Source organism: Oryctolagus cuniculus, chromosome 18 (assembly GCF_051225735.1).
Source record: "Oryctolagus cuniculus isolate XC-2025 breed Fujian yellow rabbit chromosome 18, ASM5122573v1, whole genome shotgun sequence".
NCBI lineage: Eukaryota > Metazoa > Chordata > Mammalia > Lagomorpha > Leporidae > Oryctolagus > Oryctolagus cuniculus.
Window position 1 is genome coordinate 62,186,690 of NC_142884.1, and position 13,748 is coordinate 62,200,437.

Below are 13,748 nucleotides of genomic sequence, written 5' to 3' on the forward strand. Positions count from 1 at the left end.
CTTCTGGGTCTCCCATGCAAGTGCAGGGGCCCAAAGACTTGGGCCATCTTCCTCTGCTTTCCCAAGCACATTAGCAGGGAGCTGGATCAGAGGAGGAGCAGCTGGGACTCGAACCAGTGCCCATATGAGAAGCCAGCATTGCAGGTGGCAGCTTCACCAGCTGTGCCACAACACCAGCCCCACCACAGTGAAATATTAGGATCGAGTGTCTTCTTAGACCAACCAGTCTATTTCTTGTCTAAGCTAAATGCTCACAATAATTTTACATCTTTTTCAAAGCAACTCGTTTTTATCAAGTTTCTTCAGGCAAATAGGTCCTTCCCTGGCTCCTTTGAACACAGCTGTTTGCTTCTCAGTAAGGTTGATTATTGCTGACTTCCTAAGAACATGGAGGTGCAATAGCCAGGTGCTGTCACTGAGGTAACACAAAGTCCAAGCCATTAGGGCTGAACTGAGATTGCTTCTCAGTAAGGTTGATTATTGCTGACTTCCTAAGAACATGGAGGTGCAATGGCCAGGTGGTGTCATTGAGGTAACACAAAGTCCAAGCCTTTAGCGCTGAACTGAGATAAACCCCACTGAGTTGACACTGCCTGAATAAGCTTCTGAAAATGGCCTTGGATTTGCCATGTGCATCTCCCTGAGGCTGTTTGGAAATGTCCGAGAAGGTGGAGACCTTTGTGAACTCAGCGTCCTGGGTATCTCAGTCTAAATATTGTCATCCATAGCGAGTGCTTTCTGAAAATGAGGGTAGGGGATTTGGAAGTCAGCCTGTTTTTTTAAAGCCATTATAATATGGCTACTTTAAGGAAAAGACTTAATGGTGTAGTAATGAATGTTTGCCATCTCAGACAAAAGGTGAGTTAGAATCTCAAAATAAGTTTCAACTAAAGCAATAAGAACATCTCATCTGGATAAAGACATGTAAAAAAAAATACTCTCTTAGATGAGGCAATTATATTTTAATTGCTTAATCAGAAACTAGGGAATAGCAGTGGGTTTCCCAGAGCCCAGGTTTTAATTCATAATTAAGTTGGTTAGCCAATAGTTGCTAAATAAACTGGGCATACAGCCCCTTCGTGCAATCTACTGCTGTAAAGAGTTACTCACCTTTTGTTTTTAATAGGATTGCAGATATGTAAAGATGACTTGGCTCTTCGGGAAACTCATATGTATTATGCTGATAGTATTTTAAGAGTCATGCCATAATAGGGCTGTTTTCCCAATTAAAATTGTAGTTAGAGGGAAGAAAAGTACTGGGTTTGAGTTTATCTTTTGTTATAAAAATGTTATAAAATTGACTTTTTAAAAAATTTCTTTTATTTGAGAGATAGAATTATAGTCAGAGAGAGGGAGAGAGAGAGAGAAAGGTCTTTCATCCGCTGGTTCATTCCCAAAATGGCTACAATGGCCAGAGCTGAGCCTATCTGAAGCCAGGAGCTTCTTCCAGGTCTCCCATGTGGATGCAGGGGCCCAAGCTCTTGAGCCATCTTGTGCTGCTTTCCCAGGCCACAGCAGAGAGCTGGATGGGAAGCAGAGCAGCTGGGACTTGAATGGCCCACGTGGGATTCCGGCACCACAGGCTCTCTGCTGTGGCCCGGGAAGGCAGTGGAGGATGGCCCAAGTCCTTGGGCCCTGCACCCCATGGGAGACCAAGAGAAGCACCTGGCTCCTGCCTTTGGGTCAACACGGTGCGCCGGCCGCAGCACACCGGCAGTGGCGGCCATTGGAGAGTGAACCAACGGCAAAGGAAGACCTTTCTCTCTGTCTCTCTCTCTCTCATTGTCCACTCTGCCTGTCAAAAAAAAAAAAAAAAAAAAAAAAACAACTGTGTTGCCCACTCTGTTCAACGCTGTCTCCCCAGGTCCTTCTGGTCCTCTCCTAAGAGCTTTTCCCTGAGCCCCCTCCCTGGCTCAACAACCTCCCCTGCGGCCCTCGCTTTTCTGCATAGCCTCGCCGGCTGCTGGAAATGTTCCGTGTTGTTTGTCTCCCCTCCCCCTACTGAGGAGGCTTCGTGAACTTGGGAGCTTTGCTGTCGGGTTTGTGCTCCGTTACCTCCAGAAGGAAGAACATAATAGGGAGACTGGGCACTCGGTTAAAATTCCCCGAAGGAGTGAATGAGAAGCCCTCGGTGTTCTTCCGCAAGGGATCCCCTCCTAATGAATCTATGTTCCTTCTTGCATTGGGTCCCAACAGCCTTGTTTTGTCTCCCTTTTTTGCCGTAGCCACCAGGAATTGTTCAGCTAAATTTTGGGTTCATTTGCAATAACCTTAGCTTGGCATGTCTGCATTCCTCTCACTTACTGTGAGCTTTTAGAATATTTAATGATACATGGCTCCAACAGTTTTCATCTATTTATTCCTGAATGGAAGTAAATGAGGGGTGAATAATAATCATTGACTGAAAGGTGACGGGGAGAAGTGAAAAAGGCGCACCATGCGTCTGAGTGTGGGTGAATGAGCTGTTGTGAGCAGGACAGGAACCGGATCACATGGAGGGCAGACTCCCTGCCCTCCCATTCCGTTGCTCCTGCTTGGTCAGTGTCTGTCTGCTGTCCCATCAGGCTTTGGATGCCGTGAGGTCGAGGACATAACTTTCTTGTGATTGGTGCCCCGGTGCCCAGCACTGTGCCTAGCACAAAGTATGTGCTTAGTAAATATCAGCTTCGTTATGAGTGGGTTTGGTATCGCTTTCCTTTACCATTCATTATGAATGGGTTTGGTGTGCCTTTCCCCGCATTGGCAAACATTAGCTTGTTTCTCATGCACGCTTAACCTTTTCAACCTGCACCTCCCCTCCTTAGGGACTTCCAGACTTCGTTCGTGTTCCCAGCAAGGAGCCTTCTTCCTTGAAGTACAGCGGGCTCCCACCCCAGGGCACCTGAACATGTGCCTTTTCTTCCTTTCCTGGCCCCTAAATCTGATTCCCCTGATGACTAAAGCCAAGGTGACTCATCAGCTCACTTTCTGACAGCTGGAAGGGGCCAGACACATCAGCTTGTCCATCTGACTCATCTCCATTTGGTCCAGAGAGGTAAAGTGAATCGCCCAAGGCCACAGAGCAGGGCCAAAAGTAGGGCACAGACCTCCTCACTCTGAAGTCAGTGCCACGCTGCAGAATGAGCAGGTCCCTCCCCACAGTGCTACAGCAGAAGGGAAAAGTGTGTTCTCCTCTGAGTTGGAGATATCTTAAAAGCAACATACCATGAGAGTTACACATCACACAGCTTAAGTTGGCTCTGTCTACTCATCAAATTATTTAACCCCTCTGTCATCATCTATATCCTTTATTTTTGTATGCATTTCTATATTTAATGTAGGTAGTTAAATCTGTAAGATTGGTTTGTTAAAAGGAGAGAAGTTTCCTGTGTGTGTTTTTACATACATAAGTGGAATATAATGGTTCTGTTAGTATCATTCACTTAGTGGTGTCTTGAGGAAACTTTGCATGGCAGTGCATAGAATTATATTATTTTTTTTAAATTACTTAGTGTTTTTAGTTTTTAACAGATTCAATATAGTTCATGGATCCAGTTCTAAGAATACAATGATATTCCCTTCCTCCCTCCCTGTCATTTTTTAGTCGCTGCATAGCACTCTATAATATGCGTATCCCCTGGCTAATTAATCACTCCTGTATTAATTGGTACTCATTTATTTCTTCTCGTTTTTACTATTACCGTTCTGCAGTAGAATCTTTATGCAGATGCCCTTGTGCATATAGGTCATTGCCGCCAGGATACTCAGAGATGCAGAGACTGGGTCAGAGAGAACGCACAGTGGAAGCCCCCTTTCCTCTTCTGGAAATAGGCCGTGGCTGTCACCACCGATCCAGCGTGGCCTCGTGTGCTGGGCTCACATGGCCGCAGGCGTATATTTGGAACTGAGGGCATTTGGGGGAAATGACTCTTCCATCTTTTTCTTTCACTGTATGGAAAGTACATTGTGTTCCTGACCTTGAGGGAGAAAGAAACAAAGCTAATTTCCTGAGGTTGGCATTTAGCCTAGCGGTTGAGAGACCTGTTCAGGTGCCCATGTCCTACATTGGAGCCCCTGGGTTCAAGTCCTGGTTCCAACTCCTGATTCCAACTTTCTGTTAATGCATACCCTGGGGGGCAGCAGTGATGGCTTAAATAAGTGGGGTTCCTGCCACCCATGAGGGAGACCTGGATTGAGTTCCCAGCTCTCAGCTTCAAACTGTTGTGAGCATTTGGAGTGTGAACCAGTGGATGAGAGCTCTCTTTCTGTCTCTGTTTCTTCTTCCAAATGATTGTTTAATTGATTGGCTGATTGACAGCAAGCCTCCTCTTCTTTGCCAGGGAGTGAGATGAGTGCACTCGTGCTGTGTGGGCAACCCCTGTTTGCCTCTGTGACAGAACTTGGTATTACAGTTGTCATATACAGCCCCCTAAGCTTTGAGCCTCTTAAAGGGTAAAGGTGATGTTTTATCAATAGTTCTGTCCGCACATCAGCATGATGGTTAGCAGGTAACCACGCTGGATGGAATAAACTCCTGAATTCGATCCAGCGGCTACATGGTCGAATGCTTGACATGGGCACAGACTACTGAGAACTGCTAGGCCCAGAGAGGCAGCAGCCCAGGTTCTCCCTGGAGGAATGGTCGGCTCCTGGGGCAACAGGCAGCAAGCTCTGAGCGTCTGGGAATCCAAGCACTTGGGACAGATGTGATTTCGGCCAAAGTGACTTAAGTAGGAAGCACTAGGGGACTTCCAAGGGAGGCCTGGAGCAACGGGGAAGTGGCATTTGAGCTGTGCCTGGGAGGACAGGTCGCTGACTGCTCATAGAGCAGCAGTCCCGTGGCTGAGAACAGGTGACTCGAGACAGATGTTTCCGAAACGATTTTGTCACCATAGAGATAACCCTGAAGGTGGAGCGTTCTGTCTCCAGCTTTCTTCTCCAATCAGGCTGTCACCCCCAGCGGTCCCTCAAAGCCCTTCTTATTAGAGGTGGGCATTTGGCCTGGTGGTTAAGGTGCCAGCTAGGACACCCGTGCCCCACACTGGACTGCTTGGGTTCGATTCCCAGCTGTAGGTAGCTTCCTGCTAACAGACCCTGTCAGACAGCAATACAGCTCAAACACTGGGCTCCTGCACCCCAGTGTGGGAAACCTGGATGTGTCCTCAGCTCCCAGACTCCGTCCCGCACCGTCCCGGCCATTGTGGTCACTTGAGAGTAGACGGGAGCTCTTTCTCTCTCTTTCTGCCTAACAGATAAATAAAAATCTTTTTAAAATGTTCCTATCAAGGTCAGTAGTGACTTCATGCTTACTCGGTCTGATGGTCAACTTTTAGTGTTCTTTCTACCTGATCCATTAGCATCGGCTGCAGACCATTCCTTCCTCCCTCAGTTTCTAGAACGTCTCACTCATCTTCCTCGTCCTGACCGGTCATGCCTCTTCAGTGCCCTTTGCTGGTTTCTCCCCTGCGAGACTGTTTAGTTTGCTGTTGAAGGACCCAGGCTCTGCCCGTGGTGCCCTTCTGTCCTCTGCCTGCCCTCACTCCCTCGGTTGTCATATGTCGTGTCACATCTCACAGCTCTAGATACAGGCTACAGCCCCCTGCTTACAGAATGCGTGTCCCCGGCCTCATCCTCTTCAGTCCCTCCTCCAGCGTCTCAGCCCGAGCCCCGAGCCTACCTTCTGCTCGGAACCGGCTTCACTTAGAGACTTCCTCTTTTCAGGTGACCGGGACTTCACCGCTGCCACCCCCCAGACACCGACGTCAGCACCTTAGAAGCCACTCTTGAAGTCCTCAGGAAGCTGTGTTGGCTTTGAAAATACTCGCAAAGTCTTTTCTGTCCCCACGCTGCTCGAGTCGCCAGCCTCTCCAGCAGCTCCCTGCGCGGCTTCCTAACTTAGAGCCTTGCCGCACCCAGACACCGGTGCCGCGGGGCACCGTGTGTTCTCACACTCCCGCCGAGGGGGTCGTCTTGTATTCCTTTGCCCCTGATCCCCCAGAGCCCTCCCGTTTTACTTGGACTAAAAGCCCACGTCCTCACAGTGGCCGACAAGGCCCTTCAAGATGCGCACTCCGGCCCCTGCCTGCCATCACCTCCCCAGCGTCCCTCACCCAGGCCAGGCGGCCCTGGGCAGGGCTTCCGTACTGCCCGTCCTCCTGTAGCCTCTCCCCAAGGAGTCCAGGGCTGGCGCCTTCACCTTCCCATCTCTGCTTAAATGTCACCGTCCCCATTGTTCTCTACTTCCCTTACCTGCCCTCCTTTTGTTTAAATTTTTTTTCTTTTCTGGAAGCACTTATGACCCAACATACTGTGTCTTCTGCACTGGCGTGCAGGCTGCATGAGGGCAGGAGTCACGCGTGGCCTCTGCTGTCATATCCCACCTGTCTGGAAGAGCGCCCCACACCCACTAGGCCTCTCAGTAAATGTTTGTCAAATCAGTAAGGAATCTTAGTTGTCTCTTGGACAGGGACCCAAAATGCCTGACTGTTTTTCTCTCACTTTGCTTCTCTGAGCAGGCAGTGTGATAGGAAGGAATGGGCCAGACCGGGGTCTACGCTCAGGGCCACGCTCGCGGTTTGTGTGACCGTGGGCTAATGGCAGTTGTGTTGGGTTTGCAGAAGCTTCCTGCAGTGCTACATTTTCTTGCACATAGATGTGTGTTTTCTGAAGTTCCCCGTACTCTGAAGACGACTGCCGCCGACGCGAAGGAGGTGTCTCCCTCACCTGTAATCTCTCTCTGCAGATTTTAGATCAGAGTAGAGATTCTGTGTGCTTTTGCTTTTTTTAAAAAAAAGATTTATTTATTTATTTGAAAGTTAGAGTGACACACAGAGAGAAGGAAAGGCAGAGAGAGAGAGAGAGGTAGAGAGAGGTCTTCCATCATTTGGTTCACTCCCCAATTGGCCGCAATGGCTGGAGCTATGCCAGGAGCCAGGAGTTTCCTCCAGGTCTCCCATGCTGGTGCAGGGCCAAAGGACTTGGGCCATCTTCTACTGCTTTGCCAGGCCAAAGCAGAGAGCTGGATTGGAAGTGGAGCAGCCGGGACTCGAACTGGCACACCCGTATGGGATGGCACTGCAGGCGGCAGCTTTACCCACTATACCACAGCACCAGCCCCTCTGTGTACTTTTTCACAAAACCACACACCTTAAATGTGTTCCCCGACTTAAAACAGCCAGAGCGTGACTCTTAAACAGCTGGGCAAGTACTTTGCAAAGTACAAAGACCCCATGCAGTGGATCTTGCTGACATCATTGCTCCTTCTTTAACAAGTTGACATTTTGTTCCAAAAAGTTTTGATCTCTTCCCATTTTCTACAGGGGACATGGTTGCTAAGTACCGAGAACCTTTGATCCACACCTTCCTGAGGGGGGCGAGAGACCCGGACAGCGCTCACAGGGCCAGCAGCCTCTCCAACCTGGGAGAACTGTGCCAGCGGCTGGACTTCCTGCTGGGCCCCGTGGTCCATGAGGTACTGTATGTCGACTTCTTGCTCTAAGGCTTTCTTCGCTTGGACCTACATGGTACATTGGGATTGGGATCAGGAGACCTCTGTTCTTCCTCCCTGGGAGACACAGCAAGGAAGGCTTTGTTTGACTTGTGTGTGCTCTGGAAGTTTTACTACGGGTGGAGCATCCCTAATCTGAAAATCCAAAATCCAAAACTTTGTGTGTGCCAGCATGATACCACACATACAAAATTTCACACCATGAAGCTCTGTTTTATGTGCAGAATTACTAAAAATGGTACATGGTGTTGGGGTTTAATCTGGCAGGTATGGCACCTGCATCCCATGCCATATAGTACCTGGGTTTGGATACGACTATAGCTTCTGACTCCAGCTTCCTACCAAGGCAGGCCCTGGGAGGAAGCAGTGGGCTCACGTGACTGGGTTCCTGCTGCCCACATGGGAGACGTGGATTGTGTTGCCAGCTCCCATTTTGGCCTTGACAAGTCCTGGCTGTTACGGGCATTTGGGGAGTAAACCAGCAGTTGGGAGCACTCTTTATTTCTCTCTCCGTAGTTCTGTTTGCATCGCTAGACTATTCCCTTTCTGTCTCATAAGGAGACTGTAGCCTGCTGGCAGCATGTGATTTGCTATCAGAAGCACTGGAGAGGGGTCCAGCACTGTGATGTAGTAGGTAAAGCCACCGCCTGTAGTGCTGGCATCCTATATGGGTACCAGTTCAAGTCTCAGCTGCTCCACTTCCAGCTCTCTGCTGTGACCTGGGAAGGCACTGGAGGATGGCTGTGTGCTTGGGCTCCTGTATCCACTTGAGAGACCTTGAAGAGGCTCCAGGCTCTTGGCTTCGGATCTGCCCAGCTCCAGGCATTGTGGCCATTTGGGGAGTGCACCAGAGGATAAAAGACTTTTCTCTCTCTGTCTCTCTGCTTCTGCCTCTATTACTCTGCCTTTCAAATCTTTTTTAAAAAAGATTTATTTATGTTATTTGAAAGGCAGAGTTATGCAGAGAGAGGAGAGGCAGCAAGAGAGAGAAATCTTCCATCCGCTGGTTCAATCCCCAATTGGCCGCAGTAATCGGAGCTGCGCCGATCCGAAGCCAGGAGCCAGGAGCTTCCCCTGGGTCTCCCACATGGGTGCAGGGGTCCAAGGACTTGGGCCATCTTCTACTGCTTTCCCAGACCATAGCAGAGAGCTGGACAGGAAGTGGAGCAGCTGGATCTCGAACCAGCACCCATATGGGATGCTGGCGCTTTAGGCCAGGGCATTAACCCACTGCACCACAGTGCAGGCCCCATCAAATCAATAAGTCTTTTTCTTTCTTTCTTTCTTTTTTTTTTTTTTTTTTAAAGAGGACTGGAGAAATGTCTTGGTTTGGTTGCTCAGGAAGATTGAGCTAAAGCAGATTTGTTAACAGTCAAGAAGTAGCATCTTTCTGGAGCTCACCCCCCTCCCCAATCCTGACCCATTTACAGATGGGAATAAATGCAGTCCCCACCCCACCTACTTGCCTGTGTTCGCTTGGGAAAATGATGACTTAGACTCTAAACTCAGTTTCTTGATCTAGGAAATGGGCTTAAAATACCTATAATGCAGGATTGTTGCAAGGATATAGAGATAATGTGTATTCTTCAAATGATTTTTTTTTTATTTTAATTTGAGCTACAGATAGAGAAACAGAGTCTGAGACAGAGAGAGCTGAACCAGAGAGAGAAAGCTCCCACTCACTTGTTCACTCCCCAAATGCCTGCAACAGTCCAAAAGCCAGGAGCTGGGAGCTTAGTCCAGATCTCCCATGTGGGAGGCAAGAACCTAATTACTTGACCCGTCACCATCGTATTCCACCATCAGCACTGACAGGAAGCTAGAGTCAGAAGCTAGAGCCTGGATTTGAACCCAGATACTCCAGTGTGGATTGCAAGTGTCTTAATTGCCAGGCCAAGCACCTACTCCTTGATATAATGATTTATTCAACAATATTTATCAGGAACCTACTGTATGAGAAGAGATATTCTAGACACCTAAGTCATAGCACTCTTCAAAATAGACAGTGATTCCCTTCTTCACAGAGTGAATGTTCTAGTGAAAGGAGACAATAAAGTGTGTAATCCATCAGTAAAGTGTCTGGTAGATTAGACAGTGATAGTTTCTTTGGGTAAAAAAAAAAAGAGTAGAGGGGGGTGATCAGGACTGTAGTGGTAGGTGTTAGGGAAGTGACTATTAAATAGGTTTTCCAGGTCAGCCTCATTGGAAAGGTGACATTTGAGTGACGATATTTTGTTCCTCTATATAAAGACTTGTTTAAGGAGCCTCTTGGTCATTTGGAGGGAGCTGATGATGACAGTGGTGAGGATGAGCAGCTGGTGGCCTTCAGACACCCCCAACCCCTGCAGTGTGTCAGGCCCTTTCTGAAGGCTGGGGATACTAACCTCCATGAGCTCCCGCCCTTCCTTCTGGGCAGGATCAGCTCATGGGATGGGTGCTGTGGGAGCACGCTGGAGAAGTGTGGGTGTTCACAAAGGTACCCTGGAGAAGAGACCCCTGGGGCAGGACACGTAGAAGCTGGCGAAGGCAGAGGTGCGCAGTGCAGGAGAGCGGGCGGCTTGTGTAGACGCACGGCAGCGTGCAAGTGATATGTTCGAAGGACTCTGAATGCAGGCTGGAGTGACGGGGTGGGCGGTGGGGTTTGGGTGATGGCGGGCAGGGCCACAGCGCGAAGGCCTCGTTGCTTTATGCCTGCCTGGCTCACAACAAGGATTGTGCATTGCATATTTAGCCTGCAGAAAGGTAGTACAACCGGTGGCAGGCTGTTTTTCGACACAAGGGAAGCTCTGTTTGTGACCTTGAGACCGTCTTTATCTATTTCAACCTTAAATGGAGGGGAGGAGCCATTGGCAGATCCCAGACCTGAGCTGTTTGAGCAGCGCCAGTCCCAGAGTGGTCCTGGTTGCTAATAAATGGTGAGCACACCGGGGCAGGACCAGTTTTCACCCATCTTTGCGTCCCTGCTAGTACCTGTGCCAGCACTGGGCTTGGAGTGGGTGCTGGGTGCTGGGTGCTGGGTGTTGCCTGCTGACTGCTGAATGAAGATGGGAGACTCTAGTCCCCGTGTGTACAAATGTCATCATCTGCGGTGCTGCAGCACAGCAGTGTAACCGTGGCCGGCAGCAGTTCATAGTATACTCAAACACAGCCAGCAGAGAGGATTTTGAATGTTCCCAACACAAAGAAACGATGAAGGTTTGAGGGGATGGATTTGCCAATTACCTTCATCTGATTTACTCATTGCACTCATTGTATACAAAGAACCTCCTTAAATATTACACTGTACCCCATGAATATGTATAATTACTCTATCAATTAAAAATACTTTTAGAGGTTTGTTTATATGTATATTTGAAAGGCAGAGTGATGGAGGGAGAGGGAGAGAATATCTTCCATTTACTGGTCACTTCCCAAAAGGCTGTAACAGCCCAGGCTGGGCCAGGCCCGTCAGGAACCGGAAACTCCATCCAGATCTCCCAAGTCGGTGGCTGGAACCTGGTCACTTGGGCCATTATCTGCCGCCTCCCAGAATGCATTGTGAGAAAGCTGGATAAGGTGTGCAGAGGTGGGACTGTATCCCCGGCACTCCGGTAAGGGATGTGGGCATCCCAAGTGGCAGCTTAACCTGTTGCGCCATTAGTGGCCACCCTTAAAAAAAAAGTTTAAAAAAATGTTTTAATCAGTCATCATAGCAAGCATAATACTCTTCTGAGTGCCTTACATATGTCAGCTGACCCCGTCCTCACAGAGGAAACCGAGGCACAGGGAAATTGAATCAGTCACTGAGGTCACTCAGAAAGGAGGTCTCAGGGCCAGGACTAGAATGCAGGCAGCTGGCTCCAGAGTGCATGCCCTTCACTCCTCCAAGCTGTCTCTCAGGAAGCATCTTCAGTTCACTTAGAAGACTGTGGCCATGCCCGTGGCCAAAGAGAAAACGGACATAGGAACAAAGCCACAGACAGGGCAGATCACGTAGCTCGCTCGCACTCTCTCTCTCTCTCTCTCTTTTTTTTTTTTTTTTTTAAGATTTACTTTATTTATTTGAGAGGAAGAGTTACAGAGAAAAGGTAGAGACAGAGAGAGAGAGATCTTTCATCCTCTGGTTCACTCCCCCAAATGGTTGTAATGGCCTGGACTGGGCCAGGCCGAAGCCAGGAGACAGAGGAGTTTCTTCCAGGTCTCCCACATGGGTGCAGGGGCCCAAGCTAGCACCTGGGCCATCCTGTGCTGCTCTCCCAGATGCATTAGGAGGGAGCTGGATCAGAAGTGAAGCAGCCAGGACTTGAACCAGTGCCCATATGGAATGCCGGCACTGCAGACAGCAGCTTAATGTGCTACGTCACAATGCCAGCCCCCGTAGCTCTATCTTAAAGGAGATTGCTTTGGGCAGTGAAACCTCGGAAGGCAGACTATCCCCTCTGATTTGGGAAACCAGGTGTATCCATCCCATATGATTTGTCTTCTTTTTAGATGTTCCTTCTTAGGGAGCCCCCCATGCTTGCCTTGTCCTCAGCGCCAAGCCAGCTACCCTGGGTGGACCGCAAGTTCGAACAGGCCTGGACACCTGCCAGCCTTGGTATTTCAGCCTTTGAGCCTCCCTTCATCACATGGGAAGAGCCAGACATTTGGCTGGCTCTTACGTAGTTCTCCGTGTGTTTGTTTACCCATTCAACAAGTGTTTATTGAGCACTCACTCTGTGCCTGTGGGGACCACAGCCAAGCCACGTGCTTCTCGCTGGAGAGCCAGCTGTGCCCACAGTCAAGTCCCCGTCCTCATGGACCTCACGTTCTGGACAGCAGAGGTAAGCAGTGAGCAAATCTGTACCCGGGCGGGGGTGCTAAGTGCTAAGGCGCTGAGGCTGGCAAGATAAGGAGCACAGAGGGGACTTGTTTGTGACTCAGCTGCACGGGAGCAGCTTCATTGACGAGTGACGTTTGAGCAAAGACCTACAAAATACAAAAGCAAGGAGATGACCCAGGCGTCTGGGGAGAGAGCATTGAAGATGGAGGGAAATGCAAGTACAGAGGCCCTGTGGCAGGTGCAGGCCTGACTTGCTAGGGAACAGCAAGGCCATTGTGGTTCGAGAGAACAAGGAAGGAGGAAGTTTCCCAGGAGCTGGTGTCAGGAAGGTGCAGGTGGGTCTTGTTCAGACTGCGGCTGTCTCCGGGAGGGAGATGGGAAGCAAGAGCACGGGAATGAAGTGATCTAACTGTATTTTAAAGGATGACTGTGGCCTCTCCTGTGACAGTCCTTTCGTGCCCCACGCAAGTGCTCCAAGTCTTTCTCATAGTTTCACAACCACTTAGCTCACGTGTGTACTGGTGCAGAAGGATTTCAGCTCTGAGGAAACTCGTATTTGACTGCAAACAGCAGGAATTCTCCTCTGTGCGCCTTGGTCGTGTGCCGCACGTGCTGGAGGACACAGATGCAGGACCCAGCATCATCCCTTCCTTTAACGAAACAGAGGCTGTCACAGCAGACCACAGACGCTGAGCGACCGCAGCTGGAATCCTGTGTTAGACTCTCCAGGGCGTCATGAAGGTGGTGACCGTCTGCAGACAGCCTGGCAGAGGAAGAGGAGAAACAAGCAGTTATAGAAGCCATCAGGATAGGTGTTGGGCCCAGCAGTTAAGACCCCATCTGAGGGTTCAGCATTGTGGCATGGTGGGCTAAGCCTCCATGTGCAGTGCTGGCTCCCATATGGGCACCGGTTCTAGTCCCAGCTGCCCCTCTTCCGATCTAGCTCTCTGCTGTGGCCTGAGAGAGCAGTAGAAGATGGCCCAAGTCCTTGGGCCCCTGCACCCATATAGGAGACCAGGGAGAAGCTCCTGGTTCCTGGCTTTGGATCGGCACAGCTCTGGCCATTGCAGCCATTTGGGGAGTGAACCAGTGGATGGAGGACCTCTCTTTCTCTCTCTCTCTCGGTCTATAACTCTCAAATAAATAAAATCTTTTTAAAAATAAAAAAAGAAAGACCCCATTTGGGCTGTCCACATCTCATATTGGGTGCCTGGTTTCAAGTCTTGTTCTGCTTCCAATCCAGCTTCATGCTAATACACTCGCTGGGTGGCAACGGTGATGGCTCAAGTAGTTGGGTCCCTGGCACCCTCATGGGAAACCTGGATTGAATTCCCAGCTCCTGGCTTCTCTTCCTGGCCCCGCACCAGCTGCTGGGGAGTGACCTAGCAGATGGACAAACTTTCTCTCTCTCTCTCTGTCTCTGTGCCTTTCAAATAAAATGAAAATGAATGAACACTATAG

The 13,748-nt window shown here is 49.5% G+C and overlaps 1 protein-coding gene across 1 annotated transcript in view; it reads left to right on the top strand.

Moving 5' to 3' along the window:
- TANGO6 (transport and golgi organization 6 homolog) overlaps positions 1-13,748 on the top strand; it is a 203,248-nt gene that overhangs the window by 148,728 nt on the left and 40,772 nt on the right. The window contains exon 16 of the mRNA XM_070062636.2: positions 7,299-7,450. Within this exon, the coding sequence (XP_069918737.2) occupies positions 7,299-7,450 (152 nt within the window). The remainder of the gene's footprint in view (positions 1-7,298; positions 7,451-13,748) is intronic.